Source organism: Martes martes (genome assembly GCF_963455335.1).
Source record: "Martes martes genome assembly, chromosome: 1".
Taxonomy (NCBI): domain Eukaryota; kingdom Metazoa; phylum Chordata; class Mammalia; order Carnivora; family Mustelidae; genus Martes; species Martes martes.
In genome coordinates, this window is record NC_137888.1 from 130,482,299 (window position 1) to 130,498,833 (window position 16,535).

General features: G+C 40.0%; 1 protein-coding gene across 1 annotated transcript in view; it reads right to left on the reverse strand.

Moving 5' to 3' along the window:
- LOC308345533 (collagen alpha-4(VI) chain-like) overlaps positions 1-16,535 on the reverse strand; it is a gene marked incomplete at both ends in the record, with an annotated part of 96,893 nt that overhangs the window by 35,630 nt on the left and 44,728 nt on the right. Inside the window, 6 exons of the mRNA XM_080807767.1 lie at positions 1,543-1,605; positions 2,143-2,205; positions 3,277-3,339; positions 5,102-5,164; positions 10,422-10,457; positions 10,575-10,628. Of these exons, the coding sequence (XP_080663893.1) occupies positions 1,543-1,605; positions 2,143-2,205; positions 3,277-3,339; positions 5,102-5,164; positions 10,422-10,457; positions 10,575-10,628 (342 nt within the window). The remainder of the gene's footprint in view (positions 1-1,542; positions 1,606-2,142; positions 2,206-3,276; positions 3,340-5,101; positions 5,165-10,421; positions 10,458-10,574; positions 10,629-16,535) is intronic.

The window sequence follows — 16,535 nt, forward strand, 5'->3', positions numbered from 1 at the left end:
TCTGCTGCTGATGGTGCAGCAGTGATGATGTTTGCAGAGGAGCAGTAATGATGGTGGAGGTAGAGGCGATGGTGGTGGTGGTGGTGGAGGTGATGGTGGAGGCGGTGATGATGGAGGTGGTGGTAGTAGTGGTGGTGATGGTGATTTTGGTCACAGTGATGGTGTTGTTGGTGGAGGCAGTGACAGTCGAGGTGGAGGTGATGGTGAGGCTAGCAATTATGACTATGTTGATGATACTACTGGGATTTTAGCATCTGTACACAGTGTGCTTCCTATATTAAGGAGTGAATTCAGAACCTTTAGGTGCTTTTTTGCTCAAGGGACAAGAACTGCACCTAAACCAAGTAGTCAACTGCAAAGGACAATTTTAAATTTTAAGCCACAAAGATCATTCTTATGGCCTAAGGAGGAAAGTTTGAAATGTTAGAAAATGAAAAAGAGTAAGATTAAGAAGATTGCCAAAGATTAATTATTGGGAGACCAAAAGAATGCAAATGAGGTTCATTTGCGGTTTTCCCATCTTCTTTCCATTGAAGGACACACAGAGCTTCAGGCATTTATAACCCCAGAGACCCAAATTGTCTATTATGGAGATATCTGCCTCTGACTTTCCTGAAATGACACCTTCCAGGAAGGCACTGCTCCCCAGCTTTGTCTGTCCCAGGGAGAGATCAGTAGGAACAAACTTTGCATTATTTTAAATCAGGATATTTTCACAAAGTTAAACAGTGTTAACTTCATCATCTGGATTGAGTGTAGATGCAGAACACTACTTGTCTCAGATTCTGGTTGACGGTAACCCTGTTTGTTCTTTCCCTTTCCACGTTTAAATTTCTCAGCCTGCTTTTTTCTCCACCTCTGGCTAACAAATGCAATTTCAGTACTGAGTGCAAAACAACAGCAGGTTTTGCCCATTGTTCATAAAAAGAATCTCAGAAACAAATCGAAGCTGCAGGGAAGGCAACATTTTTCCGTATCATAAAGCTCTTTCCCATAAACTGGTGACTTGAAAATAGCCATAAAATAATTAACTTGTTCTCATGTTTAGAAGGATGACTAAGGAAGGTCTAAATGCATAGCTGTGTCTCTGGTAGTTTTACCTATTGAAGTAAACCTCTAACGATCCTTGGTCTCCAAGGGTTATTTCTGTGCTCTGGGCAATTGAGCCCACACACTTAAAAGTTTGCATTCTGATGGCCAGTCTTATTTGTTTCCCTGGAAAAAATGTTTCGTAAAACATGTCTGTATTCCAAAAAGTCTCACATGCCTGTAAAACAGCTTTGTCAAACAGAAGAGGCTCACTGGCACGTCCCTCTTCAACAGCATGGGAGAAGGCAAAATAAATCCCGAGATGACTGTAGGTTCTTTATTTGTAGGAAGAGTTTGAGAATCTTTGACTTTTTAGATTCACAACAGTTCTGGGGACCAGATCATATTTTTGTCCCAAATATTCATGAAGAATATGAGAATTTGGTGGGAAACAAGAAGAAATAAGAAACAAGAAAGTGAATCAAGAGTCCAAAACAGAGAAAGCAGACTTACAGGTTGTCCTCTTTGTCCTTGTGGACCCCGCGGGCCTGTGGCTCCTACATCACCAAATTCCCCCTTTTGCAATAAAAGGTAAACATGAAGTTAATTTTCTCCTGTGAGTTCATGCAATCTTATGACATTTTCCTTAGAGATTCTACACTCACACTTTTCAGGTCCTATTGGCATCACCGTATAGTCCAAGGTAAGTCTCTTCCTCTAGACTTCGTTACACACAGATAATAACAAATAGAGATTTTGGCACTGAAAATTAGCAAAACCAGGTATGAAGCACCAGGAACAGAATTTTGTATTATTCTGATTTTTTGAGGTGTGAATGTGAGAATCTGTATTTGTACTGAATCCATATATGTATCTTTTTATTGATATGTCTTTGCCTACTGATATAGGTGGCCAACTATCCATCCATCTTTCTATATGTCAGTCTATATGTCTTTCCTTCCCTGTATCCATTGGTCCATCTATAAGGTAATGGCCAGTCAATACCACCTCCAACCATATCAGAAACTCCTGCTGGAAACGATCATGTAAGGAGAGATTTGCATAAGGAAACCCAAGTTGCAATTAAAAAAAGATGTGTTTTTCGACATTTACCTTCATTCCTGTTGGTCCAGCTTTTCCTTTGGAACCAATTGGCCCAGGAGGCCCAGGAATCCCCTGCAATAAGATCAGGACTAAAATCACCTCAAGGGGCACAATGTTAACTGTCTGACTCTCTTGCTATTATTGAAATAGTCTGGAACTGGTCCTATACTCACAAATCACCTTTAATGTTTTGTACAATTAATCATATCCTTCAACAGACAAAATGTTTCCTATGCACATTTAATCTCTGGGCTGCATGGTGGGGTGGGGGAGGAGGAGGGAGGCATTCTGGGCAAGAGGTCACATCTTCCAAGTACTGAGCACTGAAGCAATGATCTGGCTGCTAAAGGGAAAAACACCATTTGATTAGGAGATCGAGAAGACAAACACCTGGACTTTCACCCACTCCAAACAGAAAATATTATCAAATGAAAATGAAAACAATACAATGGGTTTACAGGACTAGACTCTTCCTGCTTGAGAGAGAGTCAGAACAGACTTAGAACATAGGCCATCCTGGAGATGTGAGTTTGAAATCTCCAGATCAAGATGCTTCTGCCTAACTTAAATCACGCTGCTCAGTGTTGAAGCCCAGATGCTCCCATCATTAGAAGCCACTCCTCATCACCTGTCTCAATGAGGTCCGACCCTTCCATGAACTGCTGGGATCCTAGGTTAGGAGTAGAAGGGACACCAGAGGGAACCAAGCTGGGAGCCACTTCAGCCACTTCCTATCCAGATGACAAATCATTCTTAATCCCTTTGAGCTTCAGTCACCTCATCTATAAGACTGGGATGGCAATGCTTCCTTTTATGTTTATAAGCAGTAAATTAGTCTTTGATGCCCCTTTTACAGTTCTATTTTTTGTCACACTATAGGTAAGGCACTATGAGCTTGGGTTAAACACCCTTGGGGCTCCAACCCAATCTCGTTGATCACTATATTCCCACAATACCTAGAGAAGGGGGTATACCCAGTGATCAAATTAGCTATTTCTAGAAACCCCTGATACCCACAAATCCCAGGGCAAAGAGCGTAGCTTTACGTTATTCGTCGGGAACACTCAGGTATCTGAATGCCATGGCCACTGTTAACATTGTTAATGAGCAGCTCTGCTGTACCTTTTAGTGCTTCCAACTTACCTCAGCACCCGGTAAGCCTCTTTGTCCAGATTTGCCTGGTGTTCCTTGTCTTCCTCTCAGTCCCTAGTCCCAAGATGAAATTGAAGTTCAATCAATGTTTATGGAGCTATTTATTCCCATGTAACCCCAAAGTCACCTTAGTCAACAATGAGAGCACAAATCAGGGTGTCCTGACCCATCACTAGTGTGTTTATCACACTCCACTCAGCAGCATCTGCAAGGGAGCCCCCCAGGCTCTTTCTACCAGAAACACCAGATGTGAGCCTTTTCCATCTGTACCTATAACCACCTCTGCAGCTGAGTCCAATGAGCCCTAAAATTTCAGAACACTGCTTTTATATTTTAATATGCCCAACTAATTTTAAATTCTAAAAGGGGAATGAGAGGGGCTGCTAAGATACTGATCTCCTTTCAAAATTCAACCTTTGCTTTATATATCCAAGGGCTGAGGACCAGAGAACGTATTTTGATTTTATCAAGAACCAATAGTACAGTTGCTTGTTCACAATAGTACAATAGCCTAATCTCACTGGGCATGTTGCTGGGGAGGTACTCATTTTCTCCCTGACCTATTTAACTTTACTGATTTCAACACTCATTTTTCTCCAGCTTTTCTGAGAAATGCTTTCCTGTTAGAAGCATGGATCGTGGCTTCTATACCTTCTATACTCTTGCGTGAGGCATTGTAATCACCCATTTAAATAGAGCATCATACTCACATCCCAGTGGGTGGGGAAATTAAGGAGAGGTTTTTATTGATTATCTTGCTCATGGTTCATAACACAGCTTGCTCCCCTTGCACTCAGCGGTATGATAAAGTGAACATAAAAAAGAAAACCACGACGCCACAGTGGCAGGGGGTCCAAATTTGAATTATGTCAGTGATCAAAAGAAAGGCAAAAATCCATCTCTCGGTTGTTTCTCCCTATGTTCAGACACTATTTTCCATCATAAAATAAATACAATCTCTAATTACACTTCAATCACCCTTTTCATTCTTTTGTACCTTTGTCAAGTCAAAAAACAACAGAAACCTTTCAAAATTATCGCGTGACGCTCATAGACTTTTTAAAGTTATGGAGAATGATTCAATGTGTTAGTAAGAGTTGTTGTTTTAAAGTTCTTCCATTTAATACTTGGAAACAATTTGGCCTTTAAAAAAAAAAGAGGTAGGACATGTTCCAGAAGGATTTACAGAATGACAGATTTGGGTTATACTTAGAAGATTCCAAAAGAACTGGTTGGAAGTTCAAATTTCCAGTTATCACTGAATAGTTACAACACCCGACTTGAGGACAAGTCCCTTCCTTGCCTTAATGTTCTGAACATCCCACGCCTATTAGCAAATTGCCCTATGTATAACAGATACTCAATAAACCCTTTACTGATTTTTCATGCCAAATGTGAATACTTTGAAGACACAGTTTCAGAGGCAGTAATTAAGAACATATATTTTACAACTAGCCTGCCTGAGTTTGAATCCCATCTTTATCATTCAATAGTTGTGTGAGCTTGGCCAATTTACCTAACTTCTCCATCCCCCCTCCATTTCTCTCTGTAAAATAAGGATAATAACCTTCCGTTAAATGTTGAATGTGTTAATACAAGTGCTTAGGGCCGTATTTAAGACATAATAAGAACTTAGTAAATATTAGTTATTGGAGTTTAACTTGCCCAGGAGAGATACTATACAATTTGCTTTGGAAGGCCCTGGAAAAGAGATATCCAAGGCCATTCTGATATATGTTAAGTCCCTATCCAAGAATCTGTGTGATAATTTCAAACAAATATCCTTTAGCACTAAAAACAAGTTCACTGATACAACCTGTGAGCCTGGGTATCCAAGCTCTCCTTGGTAACCCCGTTCACCGGGTTCTCCGCGCACACCCTGTCAAAATAAGCAAAACTTAGTGAGTTCACGAGGCACTGATAACATTTCTATTGAAGGCAGGTTTTCCTGCAAGATGTCACTTGAAAGCCACAAGAGAAAGAAAGAAAGAAAAAAAGGTTTTGATTGTCCGTGCTCCGTTCTCTTGGGATTGGAGAGGATATGGGAAGAAGAGCCTCCACTTATGTTGGAAAACCAGATTCTTACTGTCTTTCCCAGTCTTTGCACGTCTCCTTCCAATATCTTGGCTGGTGATAAAAGCAAAATTATTTTGTTTAAATAACCCAAGCTCCCACTTCACAAAAGGTTCGTAAAAAGCCCATTCATTCCTTTTAAGTGATACGGCTAAATGCTTGCTGGTGTTAAGGACACTTTGCCCTTGTGAAGAAACTTAGAAGGTTGAACACAGCAACAGGTGTGACATTCTGGGGCAAGGCACATGAAACACATAGAGAAATGGCAGAAAACTGGCTTTTTTTTAAAGATTTTATTTAATTTGAGAGAGAGAGAGAGAAAGAAGGAGCTGGGGGAGAGGCAGAAGCAGAGGGAGAAGCAGACTCCCTGCTGAGGAGGGAACCTACATGGGGCTGGATCTCAGGACTCTGGGATACTGAGCTGAGCCAAAGGCAGACGCTCAACTGACTGAGCCACCCAGGTTGCCCCCAGAAAACTGGCTTTAAAGCCCTACAGATTCAGGGCACCTGGGTGGCTCAGTCCTGGGATAAAACCAGCATCAGTCTCTGCTCAGCAGAGAGCCTCTTTCTCCCTTTGCCCCTCACCCCTCTCATGCTCTCTCTCTGTCTCTCTCTCTTCTGAATAATAAATAAATAAAATCTTTAAAAAAAAAAAAACACCCTACAGGTTCTTACAACATTAAGCTGGCTCTCTAGGCAAAAGGTGAGCTGTTAATGTGATTCATCTAATAACTGATTAATTTCACCCTCAAATTAATATTTTCACTTCTACAGAGAAGATACGTTTTGTAAGATTGAGGATAATACCCATTTTGTGAATTATTCTGCCTTCTTTTTCATGTTATTCAGGCTTTGGGAAGGTTACTATTTATTCATGGATTTGCAAAGAGAAAAAAAATCTTGAACTCAGAATTAATCACTACATAGATCAATTCCTCATGCTTCTGAAGTTTTTAAAACTATTCAGGTAAATGGGAAGGACTTCTCTCAATCATTACTGCTGTATTATTCTGGTCTTTAGCGGTTGATTTCTAGAGTTATAAACATAATTTTTTATAAACATTTTATTTATTTATTAAAGATCACAAGTAGGTGGGGGGGGAGCAGGCTCCCTGCCAAGCAGGGAGCCCGATTCGGGGCTCAATCCCAGGACCCTGCGATCATGACCTGAGCCAAAGGCAGAGGCTTTAACCACTGAGCGACCTAGATGCCCCAACTTTTTTATTTTTTTAATTTAAATTCAATTAGCTAATATATAGTACATCATTATTTTCAGATGTAAAGTTAAAAAAAAATCATCAGTTGTCTGTAACACCCAGTGTTCGTCACATCACATGCCCTCCTTAATGCCTATCATCCAATTACTTCGTCCCCCCATCCACCTCCCCTCCAGCAACCCTCATTTTGTATGTTTTAAAGGCACATAGCTAGAAATTTTGAGATAGGTTGTGAAATGTTTGCCTATCACATTACTGACATTGACAGTGCAACATTCTGAAAACAATTTGGCTCTATGGAACAAAGTTCAGACTCTTTTATTGTACCTCCATGTCTATACATTTATATTAAGGAAATCATTTCAGCAAAGCAAAAGCAGGAACAAGACAAAAACCTTATAATACAGTTTTTCTTTACATCACTGACTATGATATCTAACATAATAGAAATTACCTAAACGCTCAACATAAGAATTGTTTAGCAAATCATTGTTCTTCTACAGAGTATGCTATAATATGTTAAACTGATAACAGGAAGATTGGAAACAGAAAAGCAGACTGTAAAATAGTATACCCATTAAAATAACTCCTTATTATCTATCTAGTACAGGAAACACACAAACATGAAAATAATTGCTGGAGGCTAGTGGGTTTATGGACATATAAAAAACAAATGATATTCTTAATTTTATCATAATTAACAAGTTCAAGTTTTTCCTTATTGCCAAAATAAACTCTGCATTGATTTGTTTGCCATAATACAATGTTTTCCATAAAAAATATTATTTAGGGGGCACCTGGGTGGCTCAGTGGGTTAAGCCTCTGCCTTCAGCCCAGGTCATGATCTCAGGGTCCTGGGATCGAGCCCCACTTTGGGATCTCTGCTCAGCAGGGAGCCTGCTTCCCCCTCTCTCTGTGCCTACTTGTGACCTCTCTGTCAAATAAATGAATAAAACCTAAAAAAAAAAAAAAAAGCAATGTTTCACAAGTGACACACAAGTCACACTGTGTCAGAAACATGCAGAGGGAGAATGAGCATGGACCCCCTCTCCTCCCCCTTAAAAAAACATATTATTTAGAATTCCAGTTTGTTATGTATCTTGTAGATGCCAGCATCTCTAATTTTATAGACTGTAATGAACCACCTTTTTCCATATCCAAGGGATGCTGTGATTCGGAATTCAGCACCTCTGTAAACTGTACTCTGCCAATAGTACTTGCCCATCTTTAGCAAGCTGCAGCCTCAAAACATAAATGCATCTATATGACCAGTGTTCCGACACTGGGTTAACTAGCAAACTACTGATGTGTTGAATAACCCCACTTCACCTTGGAGTCTGCAAATAGTTGGGATTTTATCTCTTATTTTTAAAAAAATTTTAATTAAAAAGCAAAGGAAAAAGAACAAAGACAGGGATTCATCAAGATTACAATGTGCTAAATGGAGAGGCTTTCTATGAAAGGCAGAAGTTTGCACACATTTTTCTCTGCTCCCCAAAAGAGAGGTCACTGTTTTACAATTTGTCCCGATAAGACAACAGTACAGAGGCCCAGAGAAAAATGGATCTGAATTAGAGCAGGAAGACAGAGGGCCCAGGAAGGAGGAAATCCAAGAGAAATATATCCCACCTGTTTGAATACATTGGGAAGTTCTCAGTTTTCTCAAAGAGCTTTAAAATTAACTGGTAATAGGCACGTAGAACACAAAGCAAATAAGAAGAGAGGCTGGCTCAAGGAAAACATATTTGCCCAGCCATATGAGCAATCAGCTGGCTTGACCAGAAGTGGAGAAGTTAAGCGTACGGCAAGGATGAACTGGAGACAAGTGTATGGAGAAGGAAATGCACAGGTTAAGAACAATCTTTCTCCCCCATAGTCAGAAATCGAGAGAAAAATATCCCAAACTGAAAACCAAGAAACAGCAAAATAAGCATGTTGTTTAGAAAAACAGCAATAGAAAACCATAAGAGACTCTTAATCTTGGGAAACAAACTGAGGGATGCTGAAGGGGAGGGGTGGGAGGGATGGGGTCGCTGGGGGATGGACATTGGGGAGGGTATGTGCTATGGTGAGTGCTGTGAATTGTGTGAGACTGATGATTCACAGACCTGTACCCCTGGAACAAATAATACATCATATGTTAATAAAAAATAAAAATAAAATCAAATAAGGTAAAGTAAAAAAAAGAAAAGAAAACCAGCAATAATACCAGAAGGAATTGCCCAGAGATGAAAGAAAGTGTTCCCGAAAAGCTGGAAAGAATGGACAGGAAGATATCTTTCACTATTAAGCTTACAAATGCAGTTTGACTTTCAATATATGCACAGGCTTCACTCTTATTTAAATTAAATTTAAAAAAGAGTAACACAGGAGATGGGGTGACATAGGGAAACAAAAATAACCATGACCCAACTGAGCAGAGAATCCACAGTGAACTGAGTGGACATTTAGATAAACTACACCTAGCATCACAAAAGACTTAAATAATTCAAGAGTAAGAAATTCCTTCTATTGCCTAGAGCCACTTAATTTCCTCAAAACTTAGGCTATTTCTTTCTGCCTTTTGGGGGTAAAAACAATAGGATAAAATGATAGCTCAAGACATTTATTTTGTAAGTATTAAAACCAAATTAATAGTACAAGAGAGTATCGATTTAAGAATTTATTTCAGGACACCTGGATTGTTCAGTTAGGTGTCTGTCTCTGGTCATGATCTCAGGGTCCTGGAATCAAGCCCCACATCAGGCTCTCTGCTCAGCGGGGAGCCTGCTTCTCCCTCTCCAACTGTGCTTGCTCGCTCACTCGCTCTCTCTCTCCCTTCCTCTCTCAAATAAATAAGACTTTTTTAAAAAAGAATTGATTTCAAATCCTAAACATTTTGTGAGAAATAATATTTTACTTGGTGTTGACAGAACTTGTTTGACTTTGAATTTCTCAATATCCATGCTTTTCTAACCTGTTTGATCTGAAGACTAGCAGTTCCATCTTCTTTTATACCTAGGAGGTCAGAAGTCACTACCCAACACACACACACACACACACACACATAGGGACTTAGAGTTGACATAAATCAATCTATGGCTTTTTCTCAATCTCTAAATCATGAGAATGCTAAAAACAAACAAACAAACAAACAAACACAACCAACAACAGCCAAGCATGACCACACTGTGTTAGAGAGAAGACTATATAATAAATTTATTTTGTAAAAGAATTTCTAAGAGCACCCTGATCTTCAGATTTGAATCCTGTTTCTACTGATTATTAGCCATGTGCCCTCTGACAAGTTTTGCTAAATCTGTATCTTTTCTTTTATCTGTAAAAGTTAACCAATGGTGCTCCTAACTCCTGGGGCCTTAGAAGGGTTACTAAAAGTGTTAGAAATAAAGGCATAGCACAGTGACTGATGCTAGATAATTGCTTAGCAAAATACAAGAATCCCCACAGAGATAGCCTCTATCCCACCCACAAATCACATCCTTCCCCTTTGAATAAATGCTAAAAGCTCAATCCTTTTTCATCGTTTAGGGACTATGAGATCCCCTAGCATACCCACAGGAAGTCTCACTTCTTTAAATGAAAAAAAATCATGATTTCAGAGGTAAAACCATTCACTAAGGTATTAGCTTCCTTTCAACCTAAATGAAATATTATACCAGGTTGGAGGGGAAGCAGAGAACCATATTAACTTTTTCTTCTTCATGGAAAAGGTCTTAATGAAAACTTCTCAGTGATCCTCCTGCAACCTCAGACAGCCCAACCAGAACTCCCTTTGACCTCAGAGAGAACTATTTGAAATAGGTATATCTATGAAGTGAGAAGCAAGTCTTTCCAGAAAGCACTGACCTTCAGCCCTGGTGCACCTTGTCTTCCTCTTGACCCCTACGAGTAGAAGGGAAGCAGAGACCTTAGAGAAGGAAACAAGCCAATTTTCAGCCCAGCCAACCTCTCTCCTCCACAAAAACAGCTGAAATAAGACCCATGAGTGGTTGTACTAACCTGAGGGCCAACATTTCCAGGCTCCCCCTGAGGTCCATCAAAACCAGAACGTCCCTGAAAAGGAAGAAGTCAAGGGAATAAAAAAGTTTAGAGGTCTGCACTCTTCTGCCTTTTTTTCTTCAGACACGAGCTCTCCGATACAGAGGCCACTGGTCACAGGTGGCTCTCAATTTTAAATTCATTAGAATTAAATTAAATTAAAAAGGTCGTTTCTCAGTTATACTATACACATTTCAAGGGTCCAGTAACTCCATGTGGCCAGTGGCTACCATATTAGCACAGATATAGGATATTGGAGCTCAGAAAGTTCTGTTGGTCAGTAGTTCTCTAGAAGCAAATGCATTAATTCTGGGGTTTTAAAATAGCCATGTTGTAGGCACCTTTCCCCAGAGATTGTTCATGTGACAACTTTTCAGTGTTCATCATGCTGGGACAGTAGTCAGAGATATTCCTGAATAGCCTGTGCTTAATATTTGAAAAACACCGGTACTTCCCTTCCTACCCGTCATATAAGGTGCAGAGTGGCGGACAGAAACAGAAGGCAGAAGAGCGAGTCTCTGCACGTGCGGAGTGACCAATGCGGACTGATGATGACAGAGGGAGAGGTTACACACGGTCAGGATGAGGAAATGCTCTAGTGCTCTCATTTCCTCAAGGTCAGAAGTGAGAAGATGAGTGATGTCCAGGGAAAATGAGTCCATCTTTCAGGAGAAATGGAAACCACCTTGGATTCCAAGTAGGGATATTTTCAGATACGCAGTAAAGTCACATGCCAACTCAGTAAGAACACATAAATAGGAAGAGAATGTGAAATACAGAAATAAAAACATTTGTGCAAAGCTGTTCTTCCAACTGTTATTTATAATAGATTAAATTCTGAAACAATATAAATATCCCACAGTATGAGGGAAATGTTGATAAAATTATGATAAGAAACGCTTTTTGAAATAGTATGCAATTATTAAAAATTATGTTTTCTCAGAAGCATAAGGAGAAAAAATGTGTCATAACATTCTTTTCAAGTATGTTAAATTTTCTGAAAGAATAATTTATCCCGAATATGGAGAAAGACAAAATGATGTTTCCTCATTTCTTTATATTGTACTAGAACATTTTAAAATAAGCCCATGGGATCCTTATCTGACTTTCTCAGGGAGAGTAGATTTGCCATCAACAAGTTAGGAAAGTTCCGTAAACTGATGTTTTTCTTGGCTACTGGAACTATTAAATTTTTCTCTACATTTTACTTTTCTGTATTCCCAAATATCTGTAGTGTTACTTTTTTTTTTAAAGATTTATGTATTTATTTGAGAGAGAGGAATGAGGGACAGAAGGAGAGAGAGTATCCCAAAGCAGACTCCCGGCTGAGCATGGAGCCCCACACGGGGCTGGATCCCAGGACCCCGAGATCACGACCTGCCCTGAAACCAAGAGTTGGACGCTTAACCAACTGAGCCACCCAGGTGCCCTGGTAGTGTTACTTTTATAATGGGAATTATTTTTAATATGGTAGGCTGTATGAGAAAGGAGTCTTCAGACAAGGCACTCTCATGATTGGTCTAGATTTTTAAAAAGATTTTTTTTTTCTTAAAATGCTTATCATTTTCTCATTTCAATAGTAGACAGTTTTTTGCAGCATAGCAAAGGAATTATCTGGGCAGATGTTGGAATCACTGGGTGAAAGACTGTCGGGAAACAAGAAGTTTACAGTCTCAGAGTATCATCGCCAGATTACTTGATCATTACAAGGAAGGAAAAAGTATGTTTACAATGGATAAGTATGGTGAACCTCATCTTCCTCAGGTGACCAAATTAATGTACCAGTAATGAGACAGCCAACATAGTGTCCCTCCTGATGATCGAGAAGGGTACCGCCTAGGAACATCTGGGTGGCTCAGTCAGTTAAGCATCTTCCTTCAGCTCAGGTCAAGATCCCAGGATCTTAGGATTGAGTCTCACATTAGGCTCCCTGCTCAGCAGGGAGTCTGTTTCTCCCCCTCCTGCTGCTCCCCCAGCTTGTGCACTTTCTTTCTCTCTCACTCGCTCTCTCTCTGGCAAATAAATAAATAAAATCTTTTAAAAAGAAGAAGAAGAAGAAGAGGAAGAAGAAGAAGAAGAAGAAGAAGAAGAAGAAGAAGAAGAAGAAGAAGAAGAAGAAGAACCACCCTAGGGCAAATAATACATTTTATGTTCATTAAAAATAAATAAATAAATAAATAAATAAATGAAAAGAAGAAGGGTACCGCCTTGCTTAATCTGCCAAAAATGCTTAATCTGAGTCTAGTCATGCGGAAACAATCAGACAAATCTTAACTGAAGGATGTTTAGCAAAATAACTGGTCAGAAATATCAATGTCATGGAAACAAATAACTGGACAACAGCTGTGACTGAAGGATACAACCAAGGCAAGACAATTAAATATTCCAAACAGTCCTTGATTAGATCTCAGAACAACAACAATAAACACAGACATGAAGGGCATCATTTGGGCAAGTGCAGAAATCTGAATATGAACTGCATATTAGAAAATAATTTTGTGCCATATTAAATTTTTTGAGTGTGATGACTGTATTTTGTTTATATGAAAGAATGTACTTGTTCTTAAAAGATACTTGCTGGGGGCGCCGGGGTGGCTCAGTGGGTTAAGCCTCTGCCTTCCGCTCAAGTCATGGTCTCAGGGTCCCGGGATCGAGCCCCACATCCGGCTCTCTGCTTGGCAGGGAGCCTGCTTCCCCCTCTCTCTCTCTGCCTGCCTCTCCACCCACTTGTGATCTCTGTCAAATAAATAAATAAAATCTTTTAAAAAAAAAAAAAGATACTTGCTGACTATTTGGAAGAGAAATGTTATAAGACCTTCAATTAATCCTTGATTAATTAATTAATCAAATAACTCAATATCAATATATCAAATATTACCTATGTATTTGTATAGAGAGACATAAAGTAAATATGGCTAAATGATAAAAATTGATGTACACTATGCTGTTCTTGAAACTACAACTTTTTCTGTAGATTTAAAATTTTTCAAAATGAAAAGCCAGGGTAAGAAATAATACAAGTTCGTCATAGAATATTTCAAAAATTCAGAGGGTAAGGTTAAGAAAGAAAAAAAAAAAGCTTAATTTCTGGGTGTTTATCTTTCCAGAACAGATATAGCTATATTCTACTAATTTGGACTCTTGGGTGCCTGGGTGGCTCAGTTGGTTGGGCTACTGCCTTCGGCTCAGGTCATGTTCCCAGAGTCCTGGGATCAAGCCCCACATCGGGCTCCCGGCCCAGGAAGGAGTCTGCTTCTCTCTGACCTTCTCCCTTCTCATGCTCTCTCTCACTCTCTCAAATAAATAAATAAATAAAATCTTAAAAAAAAAATTTGGACTCTTGCTGAATACAGAGTTTTGTAATCTGGTCTTTTCACTTAATATTACATCATGAATGTTTTCCTTGTTATGAAATAGTCTTCTAAACTATTTTTCACGGCTTAGTAATATTTGATTGTGTGCCATTGTTTATATAAACAATCCCTTATCATTGGACATTCAAGCAGTGTAGTGATTTAAAATCTAATAATCTAATCTCCATCCTTGGAGCTGAATTTTTGTGCTGGTCCATGATTAGCTTCTAAATAAATCTCTAGAACTGGAGAGACTGGATCAAAGGACATACACACCTTAACCCTTGGCAGATACAGTTGGGGGCTACACAACACTCTTGCCCCTTTCTTTCTTGCTGAGAAAATGTTTCATTTGGGACAACACACTCAGCCCCAAGGAACGAATTATGACAGGTCTGAACCAGTCATGGAAATCTCATTGCCTCTGTCAGAAACTTGCTTTCTCTGGTATCTTGGGCAGGCGGGGTGCACATGAGCCAGCCAACGTGCCAAAGGGGACAAAAAGAGAATATTGCTGACCGTGACCTGATCAAAGGAAAGTGCCTTTCCTTCTGGCATTTTATGTAAACATAAAGACAAATGCTTGGGCTGCTAAGTCCAGGGACCACACTGAAGATGTAACCATGGAAGAAAGGGGCTGAGTCCCTGATGACATCCTGGCTTTTAATGATATCATAGAGCTATGTATCAATCCAGGAATGAACTTTCCCTGGATTATCAAAAACATGTTTAGGGGCGCCTGGGTGGCTCAGTGGGTTAAAGCCTCTGCCTTTGGCTCAGGTCGTGATCCCAGGGTCCTGGGATCGAGCCCCGCATCGGGCTCTCTGCTCAGCAGGGAGCCTGCTTCCCTCTCTCTCTCTCTCTGCCTGCCTCTCTGCCTACTTGTGATCTCTGTCAAGTAAATAAATATAAACCTTTTCAAAAAAATGTTTATTAGCTAAACACTGTTAGTCAGGCTTTGTCACTTGCATATGAAAATATATAAACTTGTATATTAAAATATACAAGCAACAAACAGCAGTCCCAGCTGCTGTACATAGCCAGACTGCCTTCCAAAAGGCTTGTATTTGTTTTCCTCCTCAGAAGTGAGGAAAAACATGATGGGTTTTGCATTCTTTCCCCCATACTGGGTGTATAATGAAGTTTCTGTTTCATTTAAAAGACTGCTTCCTTCAGGGGACTATCTCCATCCAAACTGCAACATAGAATCTGCTCTTTGGTTCAACTCAGAACCAAATACAGGTATCCTCCCTCTTTAAAAGTATGTGTTCAGCCACTTCACTTTTATGAAAGATCTACATTAGTACCAGGTTTCACTAACCAAAAGAAATACAAGGAGGATTTTCACTTTTACAGAAAAGGGCAAAAAGTGAAAACAACGTTCAGTATGTGTTTTGCACTGAGCCTTTACAGAGGCCCTGCCAAGCCAAGCTTCTTCCCCAGGGACCACACTCAGCATCATCTCAGCCGCAGCCACCCTAGCTTTGAACTCTGTGAGCAACCATTCATCTCAATTTATTTTGTGCATCCCTTAGCAAGATGTGTCCTAAGGTATCAGGGAAGCCTAAGAGAGGTTATTTGGGGGATCTGGGAACACTTAAACATGTCTCCGCGGAAATTAATGGTAATTGCTTCTTTGCTTACTCCGTTTCTGTTTATGATTGGTTTCATAGTAACTCTCTGCTTCTGCTTCAGGATAGTCAAGGAAACCTGTACCGAGGAAAGACTGCCCCCTAGAGGTCTATCTTCTAATGGAATTTAATGGAATATCTCAAGAATTTCAGCCTCTGCAGCAGCAAGCTTATGTAACTGGTGAGAGTGACTTTTATTACCCAAGTTTATTCAGGAAATACTTAGCACCCTTCTTTGAGCCCAGCACGGGAGTAGAAACCACGTGGAACACAAGTGCAGTGTGACGTGGCATCACTTCAGAGGGTCACAATTGTGGTTTGCACACGCAATTCAGGGATCTAATGTTCCAAGTTAGCCCTTAGCTCTAAAGTCAGCAATGGAGACCTCTGAAAACTGGGAGCAGGAGGTTCGCCCCATGGCTGGGGCGCTGTGATGCGCAGAGTACTGGACAGTTTGTCTAGAGGCTGGAGTGCTTTCCCAGCTGTAAAACCATGAGCAAACCATGGAAATGAACTCAATTCATACATTTTAATTCCCATGACAACCACTAACTCATGGAAGCTTGCAAATGTTTTCTGTAACCTTCCCACCTTGCAGATGAGGAAACCAGGGCTCAGATGGGTTAAGGGGTGCTGGCCTGCTCTTCTCTTAGCTCAATCCCATAACTGATTATCTATTCACTGGGCTCTCTGATCTCAACTCACCCAAGAGAACCCTCTCAATGGAGTTTGTTCAAAATAAATATAATTAACAACAAGATGAGAAATTATTGTAGTAAGGAGTGGCAGTTTTCTGGCATAGCTACATAGTACTGATCCTGTTACAAACTGGATTGTACTTGGGACCTGGACATATATGAAATGGATATGAATGAGCCACAATTCAGGGAAGAGAATCAACATCCTAAAGTTTTGTCAAAGAAGGTAATTTGGAGTCC